The following is an 18,245-nucleotide window of genomic DNA, read 5'->3' as shown; positions in this document are numbered from 1 at the left end:
CCATTTCTTCTAAAGTTCGATTTTTCCTTTCAACAGCTCCATTTTGTTGAGGGGTTCTAGGTGCTGAAAAATTATGGCTAATACCATTAGAATTACAAAAATCAGTAAATCCAAGAGTAACCTTTTTCATTTTGGATTACTTTTGAAAACTTGATGAATTTTTCTAATGCTTCATCTTTATTACTTAAAAATAGAACCCAAGAATAGTCATCTACCAAGGCAAATGCATATTGTTTTCCACCCAAGCTAGTAGTTCTAGTTGGCCCAAAAAGATATATATGGATCAATTGTAATACTCTACTAGTTGATACGTCATTAATGGATTTAAAAGAAACTCGTTTTTGTTTTCCTTTAGCACAAGCATCATAGATTTTATCATTATCAAATTTTAGTTTAGGCAACCCTCTTACTAAGTCTCCTTGAATTAATCGTTGCAAAACACTCATACTAGCATATCCTAGTCTCCTATGACATAACCAACTATCATGCTCATCTTTAGAAACTAGGCATAAATTAGTCATAACGATAGAGTCTAAATGCACCATGTGAATGTTTCATATTCTATGACCAACAAGCATAATCTGATTAGATGCAATGTCAATAACTTTACAACCATTAGTTTCAAACATGACATTGAATCCCTTATCACAAAATTGACTAATACTCAAGAGATTATGCTTTAATCCATTGACATATAAAACATTTTTAATTTGTATGGAAGAGGTATTACCTATAGTACCTATACCTTCAATGTGACCTTTTGAATCATCACCAAAAGTCACTTCTACTCCATTTTTGGCGTTAAGCTCAATGAACCGACTTTTGTCTCCGGTCATGTGTCTCGAGCATCCACTATCAAGGTACTATGAATTTGAATTTGTTTTCCGTGCCTTGTAGCAATGCTCCTTTTCCTACAAACATAGATTAATTTCTAATTTTTGGTACCCAAATTCTTTTGGGTCCATATTCATTAGTTTCTAAAATCCTTGTCCCCTTTGGTATCCATTTATGAAGGATATCTTTATCTTTAGTAGTAATGAGTTCTTTAGGAACCCATATACTCCTAACGATTTTACCATTCAAGGTTCGTTGAGGACCTCTATGATTGTAGTTTCTAAAACTTTTTCTAACAAAGTTGGATTTTGAATTTTCACCTTTTTCAAAATGTTTTGATCCAACTTTATTACAAGAAGCTTTAAGATCATCAATTTCTTTTTGATGATCATCATGAACTTTTGAAAGTAAGTTATGCAAATCATTATTTTTCTTTTCAAAATCATCAATTTTGATTTGCAATTCTTTAATCTTACTTTCAAGCTCATTGTTGGTTTTGGACATAAGACTATTTTCATTTTTCAATTTTGAAATATCATTTTTATATTTTGAAAATATAGTCTTATAATACGAAGCCAAACCATTATAATCTTCTAATAACTCATCATAAGATAATTCATCTGAATCAAATGAGTTAGAAGTTACCTGAGAATTTTCCCCGATGGCCATTAGACACAAGTTAGCTACTTCTTGTTCCTCTTTATCGAAACCTTCTTCATCAGAACCTTTTTCATCGCTCCATGTAGCTACATGAGCCTTGTGTTTCTTCTTGGATTGACCCTTCTTCTTTAATTGAGGGCAATCATATTTGACATGCCCCGATTTTTTGCATTCGTAGCAAATGACTGGGTCTTTCTCCTTCGATTCAGTTTTGAAGCCTTCATTGCGTTTGAATTTTCTTCCTCGGTTGGGCCTCATCAATTTTCTGAATCGTTTGGCAAATAATGCCATTTCTTCGTCATCGTAATCGTCATCTTCATCCGAATCAGTCTCATCCTTTGTGGATTTGAGAGCAACTCCAATGTTTTTCTTCTCCTCCTTCTCCTTCTCCTTTGGTGTCTCGTTAATCTTATCGAGGTCCACCTCATCTTCAAGCATCATTTCATGAGTGGGGAGGGAACCGATTAGCTCTTCAAGAGTTAAGGATTTTAGGTTCTTAGCCTCGATAATTGTCGTTTTCTTTGATTACCATGATTTCGGAAGAGAGTAAACTAACTTCCTCACAAGCTTTACGTTTGGAATGATCTCTCCATATGATTTGAGACCATTTACAATTGTTGAAAATCTATCCGTCATAGCTTTGATATCTTCATCCGGTTTCATCCTGAAATTTTCATAGTTATGCGTTATAAGACTAATTTTAGATTCTTTTACCTCGTCGGTGCCTTCATGAGTGACTTGTAGTTTATCCCATATTTCTTTGACGGTTGTACAAGATGAAACTCTTCCATATTCATCTGGTCCAAGAGCACAAAATATGATATGGATGGTTTTGGAGTTGAGCTGGAACATTCTTGTCTCTTCTTCACTCCACAATCTGGATGAGTGAGAGGCTTGATATATTCGTCTTCTACAACATTCCATGCTCCCATGTCACTATCTTGAATGAAATACATCATCCTATTTTTCCAATAGGCATAGTTAGCCCCATTGAAGAAATGAGGCTTGTTGACGGGCATCGAATCGAGACCAGAGTCGAAGTTTGAAGCGGAGGCCATTGATGACTTGATTATCGATATAACTCTTTCCGAATCGACTCAAGAGGTGATTAAACCTTCAAATGAGTTAGGCTCTGATACCAATTGTTGAGTTAATCGATCGATGGAATCGGCCAAGAGAGGGGTGAATTGGCAATTTAAAAAATTGGTGGAAGCTTTTGCAGAAAATTGAAAGAAATTGCACAACGATTTAGAGTGGTTTGACTTTCTCAACCAAAGTCTACGTCCAATACCTTAGCTATCCACACTAAGGATTTTCCAACAAATTAACTAATTTGTTCTTTCTTTTGAGGCCAAAGAGATAACCTTACAACTCCCTCAAGAATATACCCCAATTCTTGAGAACACTCTTTCTCAAAGAGAAGATTACAAATTTGTAAACTTACAAGGAAATCCTCACAAGGTAGAATGTTTGCACAATTCTAGAACAAAGAAAAGAACACTAAAAAATGAATACAATTGAGTACAAGTAGTGTTCTTGAAAGCAAAATGAATATTGAATGAAAAATAGGCTTGAAATGCTCAAACTTGAGGTTTGATGCTTTCTCTTTGATTCTCTCTTGATTTTTGTTGATTGTTGTTTCTTGTTATTGATTAATGGCTTATAAGCTTGTTTAAATACACCTTCAAATGATTCTGAATGTTGGGGATGATTAATGGAGTCAATAGAGTCGTTTAAGTGTGAAAACAATTAATTAAAGTAGTTGGGAGCGTCAGTGCATCGATGCATACCCTAGGTGCATCGGTGCATCAGTGTAAAATTCAAATATTTTGACCGTTGGACTCTCAGTGCATCGGTGCACTAAGAGTGCATCGATGCATGAAATGCATTCAATGTTTTGAAATAGCCTGAGTGCATCGATGCATGGTCTTGTGCATCGATGCATCAAGTGCACTAAGTGCATCGATGCATAAAATGCATTCGATGTTCAATTAATTCCATGGTGCATCGATGCATGGATTGGTGCATCGATGCATCACTTTGAAAATTTAATTTTAGGCTTAATTTTCGTTCAAAATACTTTGTGAAAAATGTTTCAAAAATAGTTTAAGTATAAAACAAAATTTTACACATTTAATAAGGTTTGAAATGATCTTGAAAGACTTGGAGTAATAATTTGATATTTGAATCGAATATACTTTAGAAAATTATTTGTAAAATCTTAAAATTCATTTAAACTTAGTTTGTTATATCGAAATATCAAAATGTTTTCAACAAAGTGATTATCACTGCATAAAATTTGTTGCAGTAAAATTATGTAGCTTTCCTTTGGTCATCAACTCCTATTGATGGGAGCTTTTATTTTTCCGTGGCAAAATTTTTCTTATCTTCATTGGTTGCATTCTTCGAACCCTCATCGTTGTTGTCCAGCAAATATAAATCTTCTTGAACCTTCGGATTTCGTGCACAAACTCATTACCGGGCTCTCCGAGTGTCTCCCCCCAAACTTAGCATCTTTGTAGATTTCGATGTCACTCCTTAAGGTGAATATACCACAATGCTCTATGTCTTGAGCCTTAGTGACTTCAGTATTACTAGGTAGACTGCCATATGGGCAAAAATGTAATGTTGTGGCAATTCGGCCAACCTGACCCTCCAAGGCCCTCAAAGACGAGTTGTGACTTTGAAGCAAAGCTTCTTGGCCTTTTATAGAGGTTGCATGGTCATGCAGCATGGTCTTTGTTGTTGCGATAAAATCTTGCATCGTGGCCTCCAAAGAGCTTGTGTTAGATGAAGATGGTACTCCCTCGTTAGAATCATGCCATTGCATATTCGTTTGAAAACCCTGGGAGTCACTGAAGTTCTGCTGCCTAGTGGGCTGACTAACACTGCTGGTTCCTTGATTTTCCCAATAGAAGTTTGAACGCTGACATCATCCAATATTATTAGAATAAGGGTTGTTGTTACCTCGATTGTAGTTCTCTACATAGTTGATGGACTCCTGATTGGTCGGACACTCGCTCTCATTGTGATTGTCATGGCATAATAAACATGCTGAATTAGTTGCCTTCACTTCTCTCACCTCACTTGGCCTTTGCAAATTATTCAACATATTGGTGATAGCAGCAAGTTAGGCGGACACCGTATCCATAGAATCTAGCTCGAAATCTCCATGTGATTTTTGCCCAAGTCCAAGCCTTGTAGATGGAAATTGATAATGCTGTGGCAAAATAAGATGGATGTTGTAGAAATGGAAAGGTGGTAGTAAGGTAGCAGATGGATATGTCGTGGCAAATTGAATTGTGTTGAGTGCAAACAAATGGAAATGTAAGACAAAATAAATTGTAAATATACGAGTTAATTAATAGGACTTTGTCTTTCTCACACGACAAGCTGCTATGGGATGAGTGATAGGAGTCACTCTGGAAAATCTAAGTTTACTTCTCCGAACAATCTTATCTCTATGTCTCTTCTGCCCGACAGAGTATACTAAGGTGCCCTATGCTATCTCTAGTAAGGGACTCGACAAATTGAAGATACCCTGACAAAACCGGTTGGCGTAAACCCATGCAGTGATCCTATTGGTTTAGATAATAAGATATGTCTCGGTAATACCTTTATGCGGCAGTATTAACATCTAACCTATCGCTCATGCACAACTCTTTTTAGTCGAATAAAATCCTAGCCTTATCTCTAAGGTGGATTAGGCCTAGTTACTATCTAGAACCCCTTGTTTATGTGGTTCCTCCCTAGTTTCTCTCGAACACTAAGGATGTGTTACCTAGGTATTCTCTCGAACCCTAAGAATCTCCTAAGAAATGACTACTCTCGTAGCTCCTACAACCTTAAGGCACTAAGCTTCATAAACAAAACAGATTATAGCATAGAAAAATAACCATTCATTGAAATGAAACTTAAACATCCAAAATGAACTCCCACCAAATAGGATTAGTTCATGGTGGGGTTCAAAATAAACAAGCACAAAGCAAGTTTTATCCATTCCTTATAACCCAAGTGATAAAATATTAAAGCAAAGAACAAAGGGAAGGAGAAAAAGCCTTCGACGTGCACTGCCGAGCTTCCCTCGGCCACCACGAACTGCCCCCATCGAACTAGCTCCTCTCGGATGTCTAGAATGCCACTCCCTCAAGCTTATCACGGAGAAATACCACGACAAGTAGGATTGACGGAGAAAGATAAGACATTCTCTCTCTAACTTTTTAAGCTCATATCTGGGTGTAATCAAAGTCTCTAACATTGTGGCTTTATCCTCTATTTATAGGGGAAATTAACCCTATGACTTGGTGTTAAAATTCCTAAAAAACCCCAAACCATACTTAAATCACGTGGGTATCGGGCAGAGCATAGCAATGATCAAGTCTGGGTTGCCGACTGAGTACCCGACATAATCCCGCTGCAGACGCCCAAGGACAAACAGGATCTGCAGAGCAGGCGACGTGGTCAGCAGGATCGGCTGTAGCAGCGCCGACCCCTCCAGGCGGATCTTCGAGGCAGATTTCTCAGGCAGAGCTCTCGGAAAGTCGGAGACAGCTGACTTCAAAAATATCTTCTCGCACTTTAAGTGCTATTGAAATGCCAGTCGAACTTGGCAATTTCATTTTTCTCAACAATCTCCTTATGTCACGACATTTTCTTTCCTTTTCTCCTTGCTTTCAATTCCTGAACATCATCAAACAAGCACCTTTCCCATAAAGCAACACCACTTTAAAAATAAAATGCAGCTGCAAACTGAATTCCACCACATGCAACTAAATGCTTCTAAATGCATCTATATGTTCCTAAATGAGCTATTAGACACTCAATAACTTAAGTGAAAAGGTCCCAAAATGTGGCCTTTTACGGAGTTATCAGAGTACCTTGGGACCTTAGAGTGTACCCAAAGGAGTACCTTAGGGCTTACCCTTGGGTCCGTAAGGATTTGCCAGCTTGATCAGAGTTGAACCTCCATTATCTAGAATCCTACCCAGACAGTATCCCAATAAAATAATTCAGGTAGTAACAGTAGTTTCATGATCCATAAATCATGCATATTATATTTTCCAGTAAAAACAAATGACAGAGAGCATGTATCAGTTAAACATAGTTCATGACTAGTAAATCGAGAAATCATGATATTGATCAGGTAAAACATTTATAAATCAATTCAAGTAACCCATCACTTTTCAAAATAGATAAAACAATTATATAGCACACAAGGAACACAACTCAAAAGGATCAGTTTGGAAGGTCTACTAATCACCAACCTCGCTACGTTCTACAGTACTCGAACCTAAATCATAATGAATTCAAGTTACTATTAAAGAAATATTTAAATATAAATAATTATAGGATTCACAAAAATACACGAGTAATCACGAGCTCGCGTGGTCAAATGGATTGAGAGAAGTTGGGTTGAGTTGATGAGCGGTCTGGAGAGTCTTGAGTACCTTCAACAAATCAATATAATAAATAAGTCCTTGACCTTAAAATAAATGCACTTAAGTAAATTAATTAAATACATATGCATGCTTGGGTTTAACATTCGATTCGGGGGCTTTCGAGTTAGAATTTGGTTTGGACTCAGGATATCGAAAAACATAAAATATGACTTTTTGAAAATTTTGACTTTTTGGTCAAAGTTAACACTGTTCAAAGTCAACGGTTCAGTTAAGACTCAAACCTGTCTGAGATAACTCGATTACGAGTTGACTCAATTTCTCAACAATTCAGGTCGGTTGAGAAGCCCACACACCAAGGCAGTGTGTGAGGGTACGTGAGGTGACAGAATCAATAACGGTGACCGTCTGATTTCTCCCAATGCGTTAATCTACCTTAATCGGCCTACAACAACTCGTAAACCAGCGAAAAACCAACTAAAATAAATGAGAAAATATCAGAGGTGTTACCAACGACGATGAAAAAAACGAAGACGATGAAGATCAACCGATCAGATTTTGTTTAGATTAATGAAAGGATGATGCTAGTGAAGTGCAACGGTGACTAAATTAGCCGAAATCAAAGAAATTATGTGGTAGTAGTGTAGTTCTCCGATTGGAGATCAAGGACAGATTCACGATGAACAACGATGTTTTACAGTGAGGAGTTAAAGGGTTTTGGTCGTGAGGTCATGATGATCATGTTGTTATTGGCAGTGTACGTCATGGTTGTCGGACGAAGCTTAAACAATGGTAGGGATTGCGGTGGAAGGTTAGAAATTTAGGGATTTGGCTTGAGTCTGATTGTGAGGAAAATAGATTTTGGATATTTAAAATCCATTTTAAATGATAGTTTAGCCTTATAGTTAAGACACAACACACCATTCTTATGGTTAGGGGTTTAATTCCCCTTAACCACAAATTTAAGAAAAATCTCAATTTTTCCAAATTTTTCCTTTGGCTGAAAAGGAGGGGTAAATGCCAGTTTGGGTCCCCTAAACTTATAAGAATTTCAAAACTAGCCTAAGGTCTTTAGAATCTTTTAATTTGGCCCCTTAATTAATTAAATAAATTTGAATTTAAAAACAAATAGAAATTGAGGGTGTTACAATATCTCTTTAAAAATGCTATAATTTTTCTTTTCTTTTTTTATTTCTGGTTCGAATCAATGATGATTCTGACATTGGCGATTAATGAGACGCATGAGAGCAAGTGGACACGTGCATCTTACATGCAATCGATCGGATGGTTAGGATACTTCTGTCGGTGGTTGTTGAGGTAAAAAGTTTAGGGTGAAACCCTAGTCATTCTTCAATCTAGATTGTTAGATCTGGTTAGATCCAACGGCTTCCATGTGCAGCAGCTAGATGGTAAAATAAGGAAACCCTAATTGTTTTTGGGTCTTCACGTGGGCTTGCTGAATGAACTTATGTTGGATTGTTGGGTCTCATTTATAAATGAGTTGGATGTATGTAGTTTGGGTCCTTGTAATACTTGGGTTGCACAAATAATAAAAAGTTAAAATTAACCTTGTTTTAAAGTTTAATATTTAATTATCATATGAATAACTAGTAATATTATCTAATAATAATAAATAGTAATATTAAATGATAATAATATTAATAAATAATTAATGACTAATAATAATAAACACCATTAATAATTAATAATAATATTAATAATAAACAATGACTAATAACCTGGACAAAAACAAGTGTCTACAACTATAATAAGAGTATGTATGTATGTATGTATACATCTAAGAAAGAAAAATAAGTTTTTTTATTAAATTTATTGATAATAATAATTTGATATTCTGGCAATAATTTTTAATTGAACAACCAATATTAAAAAATCACTATATATATATATCCTTATTTAATATTTAAAAATAAAAAATATGAATGAGATATCAAGGTTTTTTAAACCAACTGAAATTTAAAAATTATAAATGAATTAATAATAATAACTCTTAACGACTACATATTGTTCCTACAAATGCATGATTTGATTATCATATAACTCTATAGGTGTGTTTGGTTGGGGGATGGGACAGCATTGTAGTTGCTCAAATAATAAGGGGCTCCACGTTAATAACCCAATCAATTCTTAGAAAATTTATTATATTACATTCATTGATAATAGCTAAAAACATTGTCCGTATGTTATTATTTCAATTTCCTGAGTGGTCCGAGGATTTAAAGGATTGGAATCGCGAAATGCATGTTAAATGCACTTATAATGGTGTTCCATTATCCGAAACCGAATTTCCAAAAAAATGGTTAACATACGGTATTCAGATAAAGATCCTATTTCCTTTTTGCCTGAAACCTTGGCATAGAGTTAAACTACAACCCTCTCATAAGGATCCAATGAAAAAAAAGAAAGGTCAAAAGAATGATTTTTGCTTTTTAACAGTTTGGGGAATGGAAACTGAACTACCTTTCGGTTCTGCTCGAAAACGGCGTTCGTTTTTTGAGCCTATTTTTAAAGAACTAAAAAAAATAAAAAATTGAAAACGAAATGTTTTATAGCTTTAACAATTTTAAAAGAAAAAACAAAATTGTTTCGAAAAGTCTCAAAAGAAACAAAAAAAGGGTTCGCTCAAAGTATTCTATTTCTAAAGGGAATAATAAAAGAACTTTAAAAAATAAATCCAATTCCATTTTTTGGGTTGAGAGAAATATATGAATTGGGCGAAACTAAAAAGGATTCGCTAATCAGTAATAAGATGATTCGCAAATCATCCCTTCAAATTCAATCTATGGAGCGAACAAATTATTCATTAATAGAAAAAAAAATAAAGGATACTACGAGAACAAACACAATCAAAAATCAAATAGAAAAAATTAGAATTATAAAAGACAAGAAAAACGAATTTCTAACTCAAGAAATAAATATTATTTCTAACAAAATAAGTTATCGGGATAAAATATTAGAATCATCAAAAAAAAATTGGCAAATATTAAAAAGAAGAAATATTCGATTAATCCGTAAATTCTATTTTTTTATAAAATTTTTCATTGAAAAGATATACATAGATATTCTTCTATATATCATTAATATTCCAAGAACCAATACACAACTTTTTCCTGAATCAACAAAAAAAATGATTGAGAAATTCATTCACAATAATGAAACAAATCAAGAAAGAATTAATAAAACAACTAAAAATACAACTCATTTTATTTCAACTATAAAAAACTCACTTTCTTCACTTTCTAATGTTAGTATTAGAAATGAAAAAGCTTTTTGTGACTTATCCTCCTTCTCACAAGCATATGTATTTTACAAATTATCCCAAACCCAAGTTATTAGTTTTTTAAAATTAAAATCTATCCTTCAATATCATGGAACATCTCTTTTTCTTAAAAATGAAATAAAAGATTATTTTGAAGAACAGGGAGTATCTCATTTTCCCAGATTAAGACATCATTATGGGTTAAGACAGAAAATCTTTTGGCATTTTGGAATGAATGAATGAAAAAACTGGTTAAGGAGTCGTTATCAATACGATTTAGTTCAAAGTAGATGGCTTAGATTAGTACCAGCACAATGGAGAAATGGAGCCAATCAACGCTATCTGGCTCAAAATAAAGATTTAACAAAATGGGATTCAGATGAAAAAGAAAGATTAATTCATTACGAAAAAAAATGATTTTCAAGCAAATTCATTACTGAATCAAGAATATAAACTGAATCAAGAACAAAAATATAAAAAATCAAATTTGAAAAAACACTATGGATATGATTTTTTATCATATAAATCTATTAATTATCAAGATAAGAGGGACTCGTATGCTTATGGATCACCATTCCAAGTAAATAAGAGGGAAGAGATTTCTTATAATTACAACACGGATAAACGAAAATTGGTTGATACATTGAGGGATATCCTTATCCATAATTATCTAGGCGAAGACGATATCGTAGATGCTATGGGGAAATTTCCGCATAGAAAGTTTTTTAATTGGCGAATTCTTCATTTTTGTCTTAGAAATAAGGCCGATATTGAGTCCTGGGTCGATACCAATACCAAGAGTAACAAAAATATTAAGACTACGGTTAATAATTATCAAATAATTGATAAAATGGACCTTTTTTATTTCACAATTTATCAAGATCAAGAAAGCAACCCATCCAATCAAAAGGGCTTCCTTTTTGATTGTATGGGAATGAATGAAGAAATACTAAGTCGTCCTATATCGAATCTAGAGCTTTGGTTCTTCCCAGAATATATGCTGCTATATAATGCGTATAAGGTTAAACCATGGATCATACCAATAAAATTACTTCTTTTAAATTTAAATGGAAACGGGAACATTAATAAAAATATTATTGAAAATAAAAAAAAGGACCCCCTTATAGCACCGAACGAAAAAATAGCACCGAACGAAAAAATAATGATTGGATTGGAGAATCGAAATCAAGAAGAAAAAGAACTCATAGGTGAAGGGGATCTTGTATCAGATGCACAAAAACAATGAAATTTTAAATCTGTTCTCTCAAACCAAGAAAAAGACGTTGAAGAAGATTATGGTAAATCAGACAGAAAAAAACGTAGAAAGAAAAAGCAATACAAGAGCAACACGGAAGCAGAGCTTGATTTTTTCCTAAAAAGGTATTTACATTTTCAATTGAGATGGGATGGTTCTTTAAATCAAAGAATACTCAATAATGTCAAAGTATATTGTCTCCTGCTTAGACTGATAAATCCAAAGGAAATTGTTATATCCTCTATTCAAAGGGGAGAAATGAATCTGGATATTTTGCGGATTCAGAAGAATTTAACTCTTAGAAAATTACTGAAAAAAGGAATATTTATTATCGAGCCAGTTCGTCTGTCGGTAAAAAATGATGGCCAATTTATTCTATATCAAACTATAAGTATTTCGTTGGTTCATAAAGATAAACACCAAATTAATCAAAGATACCAAGAAAAAAACTATATTGATAAAAAGAATTTTGATGAATCTATTGCAAGACATCAAAAAATGACTGAAAATAAAGACAAAAATCATTATGATTTGTTTATTCCTGAAAATATTTTATCCCCTTACCACCGGCGAGAATTGCGAATTCTAATTTCTTTCAATTCAAGGGATAAAAATGCTATGCATAGAAATCCAGTATTTTTAAATACTGTAAAAAACTGTGGTCAAGTTTTGACTAAAAACAAACATCTTGATAGTGATAAAAAGAAACTAATTAAATTAAAGTTCTTTCTTTGGCCCAATTATCGATTAGAAGATTTAGCTTGTATGAATCGCTATTGGTTTAATACTAATAATGGCAGTCGTTTCAGTATGGTAAGGATACATATGTATCCGCGTTTGAAAATTAGTTAATGGTACATTTTCCCATATATTATGTATGTACCGTGCCGGGTCTATGAAAACAAATAGATGGGCACAAGGATTGTCTTACATTTCATTCTGATACATGATACTAATTTAATGACATACATATCAAATATATATTACAAATATATATTAATTAGAAATTAGATCGCCAAATGAATCACTAAGATCCTCTTATTTGAACTCTAAAATTTTCTCTTTTGTAGAAATATATCACTCTTTTGTATCACTGTACGAATCAAATTGAAAACGGGATTGATTAATTTTATTTGAACAAATTAGAAAGCTCATAACGAACTTAAAATCATTGTGTATATCAAAATGACTGGTATTATTATTACTGATCAGTAAAATTCACATTCAAAAAAAGGGGGAGAGAATATTTTGTTTTATGGTAAAAAATTCATTCATCTCAGTTATTTTTCAAGAAAAAAAAAGAAGAAAACAGGGGTTCGTTGAATTTCAAATAGTTAGTTTCACCAATAAGATACGAAGACTTAATTCACATTTGGAATTGCACAAAAAAGACCATTTATCTCAGAGAGGTCTACGTAAAATTCTAGGAAAACGTCAACGGCTGCTGTCTTATTTATCAAAGAAAAATAAAATACATGTAAGATTCTCATGGGAATTGAATACATATTCCCCCCCGTTTGGTTGGCCGGGAATGTTATTCCCGGTAATCTTACATTACCAATAGTGAAATTTTTGGGGTATATTAACGAGAATGTCATTACCTCCCTTTCCTTAGGTATTGTTGGATTACCAGCGTTTTGGACTAAAATGCCCTTAAAAAAATATTTCTTTCAAAAATATTCTTATTCTGTCGTTGAATAATAAAAATTCTACGAAAGTTCAATTACAAATTTATCCTTAAACTATTTTAGATTTACAAAAAAATCTATAATTAAAATTTTATATGAAGTTCATGGGTTAAAATAAAATTTTACCATTTTATTAAACCTTTTTTATATTTTTAATTTTGTAAAAAAAATTATATAAATTTTATGAATTTAAATTTTTAAAGAAAATATATAATTATTTTCCAACTTGTTAAAAAAATAAATATATAATAAGGACAATTTGATAAAATATACATTCCAATAATCTTTTATTCCTTTAACCAAACACGGTAATCTTACATTCCTGCTAAACCAACCAAACACAAAATACAACATTCCCAGTAATCCTATTCTCGGATAATCTTTTATTCCCACTGGTAATTTTACATTCCATGAACCAAACGCACCCTATGAGTTTTAACGACTACTATTAACTACTTTTCAAATATTTTTAAACGACTACCAATACTACTTTTAAAATATTTCTAAACAACTATATATTTAAAAAATATTATTTTAATAAAACTCGCCACCTTGACGTAATGAATTTTAATGTTTTTTATTTTAATTTAATTTAAATAAATAACTAGAAAAAATAATATTATTGTTTTAATAGAATTCATTACCTCGAAAAGATAAAAAGCCATTTCGGAAGCTTTGAAGTTGGATTATGTAAGGTCCAAATTTGGTTTTTGGATAAAGTGAAAGTGATATATTTATAATAATACTATGAAAACCCAACACCACCAACCAGTGCCATGAAGAAAACCATCCCGTTACTAGTCTGGAGGGTTTTTTTTTTACTTGACCCTGTGAACCAAATTTATAATAAACCCCCCGAAAAAGAAGTCATTGCAAAATGCAAACAAAAAAAAATGATGAAACCACTTTGCATTTCTTTCACTACAAATCTTATCGGCTGGTCATACCATGTCATGTGTGCATTCAGACCACATCAGAGGATTCTATCCTGAAGATCCGACATAAAAGTGGACGCAAAGGAGCTAAGTTTCTTTCCGGTCTCCCCTGCAATGTTCTTTAGGTTCGAGATATCCTGTTGTGCCTGACAATAAATTTCACAAACAACAAAACAAAACAAAAGATGAATTCCCATGTATATAATACGCACTAAAACACACAAGGGATGATGCAATTTAGACGGCAGACCTGGAACGAGAGTCGGTTGATGAGGTCACTAGCGGAGAGGTCTAGATCCCCATCCTTGCCAAATAGCTCAGCACTGGAGATAGCTGTTGAACCCTGCAAAAAGTATTCATCTCAGGAACCACATTTCAAACGTAAATTAGCTTTTACCCACTACTTCCTCTTATGCCTATGTTTTTGGTTAAAATAAGCATTTGCTATTCTACCTTACCGCTATTAACTGATGCTATTACATTAAAACTTATGATGATAAAGAAAAAATAAATAAATCTTATGACTACAGTTCTTCTAAGCATCTAATTTATTTACAGCCGACCGTCTATCAGAAAATTAAAGGAAAATATATTGTACAAACGTAGTAAAAATTCGTAATTAGAGATGGTAATGGACGGGGCAGATGTTTCCTCGTCCCGACCCTACATAATAGAAACCTAACAACTTGATTTCAACATAATTTATTTCGACTCAAATCCAAACACAAAAGTAAATGATATATCCGACCTTTTTATAACAAAAACCCACCAGATCTAATTTTTTAATAAAAACCCTAAATATATTATATTTAAAAAATTAGAAAATGATATCGTAGCAAATATACGAGGGAGAGATAAGTTTCGTCTAAATCATCCTGCCATACTTCAAAATTGTTACCAAAAAACCCACTCCAAAACCCGACTTACAAAATCAAACCTTATTAAGATTGGGTTAGAACTCGTCGGTCTCGGTTTTTTTGCCATCCCTATTCGTAATAGAATAATACAGTCTCTTGAGCACATAAAGTAGATATCTTTCGAGAAAGGAAAAGCCAGTGTACATACAGAGAATTTCTGCAAAGTAGCTTGAGCTTCATTATCTGCTGCTCTGGTCTGATTACCAAAAAATTGGGCTGATGAAATAGATTTCGCATTGGAGAACTTTTTCCTAGCTTCATCAGTTTCCTGAATCTGGGATAAAAAAAAAAGCAATAAGAAACACAGCGAGAAGGCAGAACAGATGCAAGAAAATAATAAAAAACATTGACCACTTCAAGGGACAATTAGAAAAAAAATATAATCACACAAAAACTTCCTACCCGTCGAGTTTTCCAACCTTTTATCATGGACGTGTGATCCAAGTAGATTCAAGGTGTCTCATAAAGTTTCCACAAACACAGAATGCAAACTTAAATGTCATGTATTGAAATTTGATTTTCAAGGAAAATATAAGTTCACTTTAGCTAAAAGCATGACCAGAATTATGTATACTGGGTTCAATCACTTGATGTCAGACATCCTCAATATGAAAGTTATAAATATATTTAGCAGAAGTTTTGCAATTGACCTCGAGTGATATGAAGAATCAAACGGAAGAGCCGTATGTTCAAACCAGAAAGAGACTTTCCATCAAACTATCTATAGACAAAATATGCAAGTTCTAGGTCTTTGACAGAGGTACATTACTTACTTGCACTTTTGGGGATTTTGAGCTTGATTTCTTCTCAACTCTACTGTTCATTTCAAAATCAGAAAAGAAGCTAGATGACTTTGGAGGAGCGACGTGGCTAAGCACTTGTGGGCCACCAGAATTCAACTCCGTAGATTGACCATTTTCTACATACTCAAAACGTGATGAAAATGATGTGGCAATGGGTGCTGCAGGCTTTTTTGTTGAGGAAGAAACAGGGACAACGGGTTCTTGAGGCTTCTGGTCATATATATTTTCACTCGACTGCAATTAAAATGATGTTATAAAGAGAAAAAGCACCAACAATAACTCCAAAATAAGTAATCGTTCTAATTGATATATCCTTGTGATCAGTCTAATGTAATTGCATTGCTCAAAATAATCTATGTGAATACCTTAGAAGCAAGCTTTCGGGCACCAAGGCCCCCAGCTTTCCCAGATTTCTTTGAACCAAGAGGCTTCTTGACAGTGCTTGTAACAGTTGTACGAGAAGACTTTTGCGGAGCAGAAACTTCTGTTTTTTCTAACCTGTCTAAAGAACTTTCTTTGGTAACCTCATCAATCTCGCTATCAATAAGTCCATTGGATGCTTGTGATGACTGAGAGGCAACCAGTGATGATGGAAAACTCGACTCTTCTGCCAAGCTTTTAGTGACTTCTTTTGATAGTATTTGCCTATATAACTCAGCAGCCCTTGAAGTATATTTGGACTCAATTTTGCCTCCATCAGTCCATCCATGCTGCTTAAAGAAAACTTGTGCACGGTTGTTTCCTCCATAGATCATCATTTTCAATTGTTCAGGAGACCATGAATCTAAATTTGTAGACCTGCATAGAATATGAGTGCTGTTAAGAACAAGAAGAGAGGAATGCAAAGTCTCACGAGTATAATCAATAGAAGGGACATTGTATGATAGTATCAACATCAAAGATTCTCAAGTCACAAGTCTTCACTAATGAACATGTGAACATGTTTCAGAGTAGACAGAATATCTGAAAGCTCATGCTTTTCTGGCTAGTAAGGAGGACACTCTTGAAAAAGTATTTTTTGGGCCAGTATGGATGTATTCTTGAGAAAGTGCTTAAGTGATTATGTATATCCAAATTTGGCTAAACATGAGTACCAAAAAACCTACTACCCAGAAAATAGCAAGTTGGGAAAAATATGCATACTGCATGTTAAATATGATAGCAGATTAATATCTAAAAGAAGGGTTCCAACTATCGAACCATTACACCCCCCTAGAAGAAAAATTATCCTGAGTAGTTTTTGGAAACTTAGTAGCAGCTTATCTCATATGCATAATATGCCAGACAATGAATTTATCACATTCATACAAAAACAGAAAAACACAGAAAAAGAGGATATTTCATATTAGGTTTCGAGTACAATGCAAAACATCATTTTAAATATGAACAAAACTCACACAAAAAAATCGGGGGGAGGCAACATTGAAAACAAAATATAAACCAACAAGAAAGAATATATGCAGATCATACTTCAGTTGAGGCGCTTATAAAAAAAATAACATTAACTATAAAAGGAACAAAATTTTTCTCAAAATCATTCATTTGGCGATTCCACCTTCTGGAGATCCTCTCCAACAGTAATAATATGATAGCTCAAACCTCACATATTAAATTTATAAATTTCAACACCAGAGAGTTCGGTTTCTTTATGAAGAGATGAATCGGAGGGCAAAGCCAAATCAATTTTCTTCCCTTTAAATAATTCAGCAAAAAAAAATCCAACGTGTTCACACATAATTCGGAGCTTAGATGACAACTAAAATTAAAACTAAAACACAAATGAAAAATAAACAAAAGGCATGGGGTATTTAATAATAAGAAGATGCCGATACCTGACAAAGCTGACGTGGACACCGAGACTCCGATGAACGGCAGAGCAATCAATGCAGAGAAAAATCCCATACGTCACCGACGCCCATGTCGGATTCCTCGCATTACAATCGAAACACATCTAGGAAATAAAATAACGATGAATAATTGGAAATGTAGAAAAAAATTCCAGATCTTAAAAAAATAAAAATCAATCCAAAAAACAAACAAACAAACCTTGTTATCTGATTTAGTTTTCAGCTTTCTGAAAACAGCGTTCTTATCGCTCAGATTGTCGGAGGACGCCATAGACGTTGTTGTTTTCTAATATTATTTTGATTAATTATTTAGGAATTTAAAAAGAAAATTGGCGTAACTTTGGTTGTTTTTTGAAGAAGAGAAGGTTTGTTGTGGAGAGGCGTTGTATCCTCTCCTCTCTTTTCTTCTCTTCTCCTCAGCAAGGCTTTTGAGCCGGCGACGACAATGTATAAATGCAACCAAGTTTATTATGGAAATGACGATTGTAGCATTGTTAATGTCCAACAAATTGACGTAAATGACCTTGACAGGAACGTGGTGGCGGGAAAGGAGTCCCGCAGCAGAGGATTGTCTCCGGAAAGACATACTAATATATAGTTAATATACGGTATTATTGAATACATTAAAAG

General features: G+C 33.7%; 1 protein-coding gene across 1 annotated transcript; it reads right to left on the bottom strand.

The window, feature by feature from the left end:
- Window positions 1-13,893: 13,893 nt before the first annotated feature.
- LOC120160096 (probable ADP-ribosylation factor GTPase-activating protein AGD8) lies at window positions 13,894-17,994 on the bottom strand. The gene is made up of 7 exons (XM_039170540.1): window positions 17,815-17,994; window positions 17,601-17,719; window positions 16,134-16,566; window positions 15,739-16,002; window positions 15,114-15,239; window positions 14,299-14,391; window positions 13,894-14,194 (listed from the first exon to the last, which is right to left on the bottom strand). Exons 1-7 carry the CDS (start codon window positions 17,884-17,886, stop codon window positions 14,087-14,089), a joined length of 1,215 nt encoding a protein of 404 aa, XP_039026471.1. The 5' UTR covers window positions 17,887-17,994; the 3' UTR covers window positions 13,894-14,086.
- Window positions 17,995-18,245: the final 251 nt, after the last annotated feature.

The sequence above is a fragment of the Hibiscus syriacus genome, unplaced genomic scaffold (assembly GCF_006381635.1).
Source record: "Hibiscus syriacus cultivar Baekdansim isolate YM2019G1 unplaced genomic scaffold, ASM638163v2 tig00002847_pilon, whole genome shotgun sequence".
Classification (NCBI taxonomy): domain Eukaryota; kingdom Viridiplantae; phylum Streptophyta; class Magnoliopsida; order Malvales; family Malvaceae; genus Hibiscus; species Hibiscus syriacus.
Note: the sequence above shows the minus strand (reverse complement) of the source record. Positions and strands in the feature narration are given on the sequence as shown.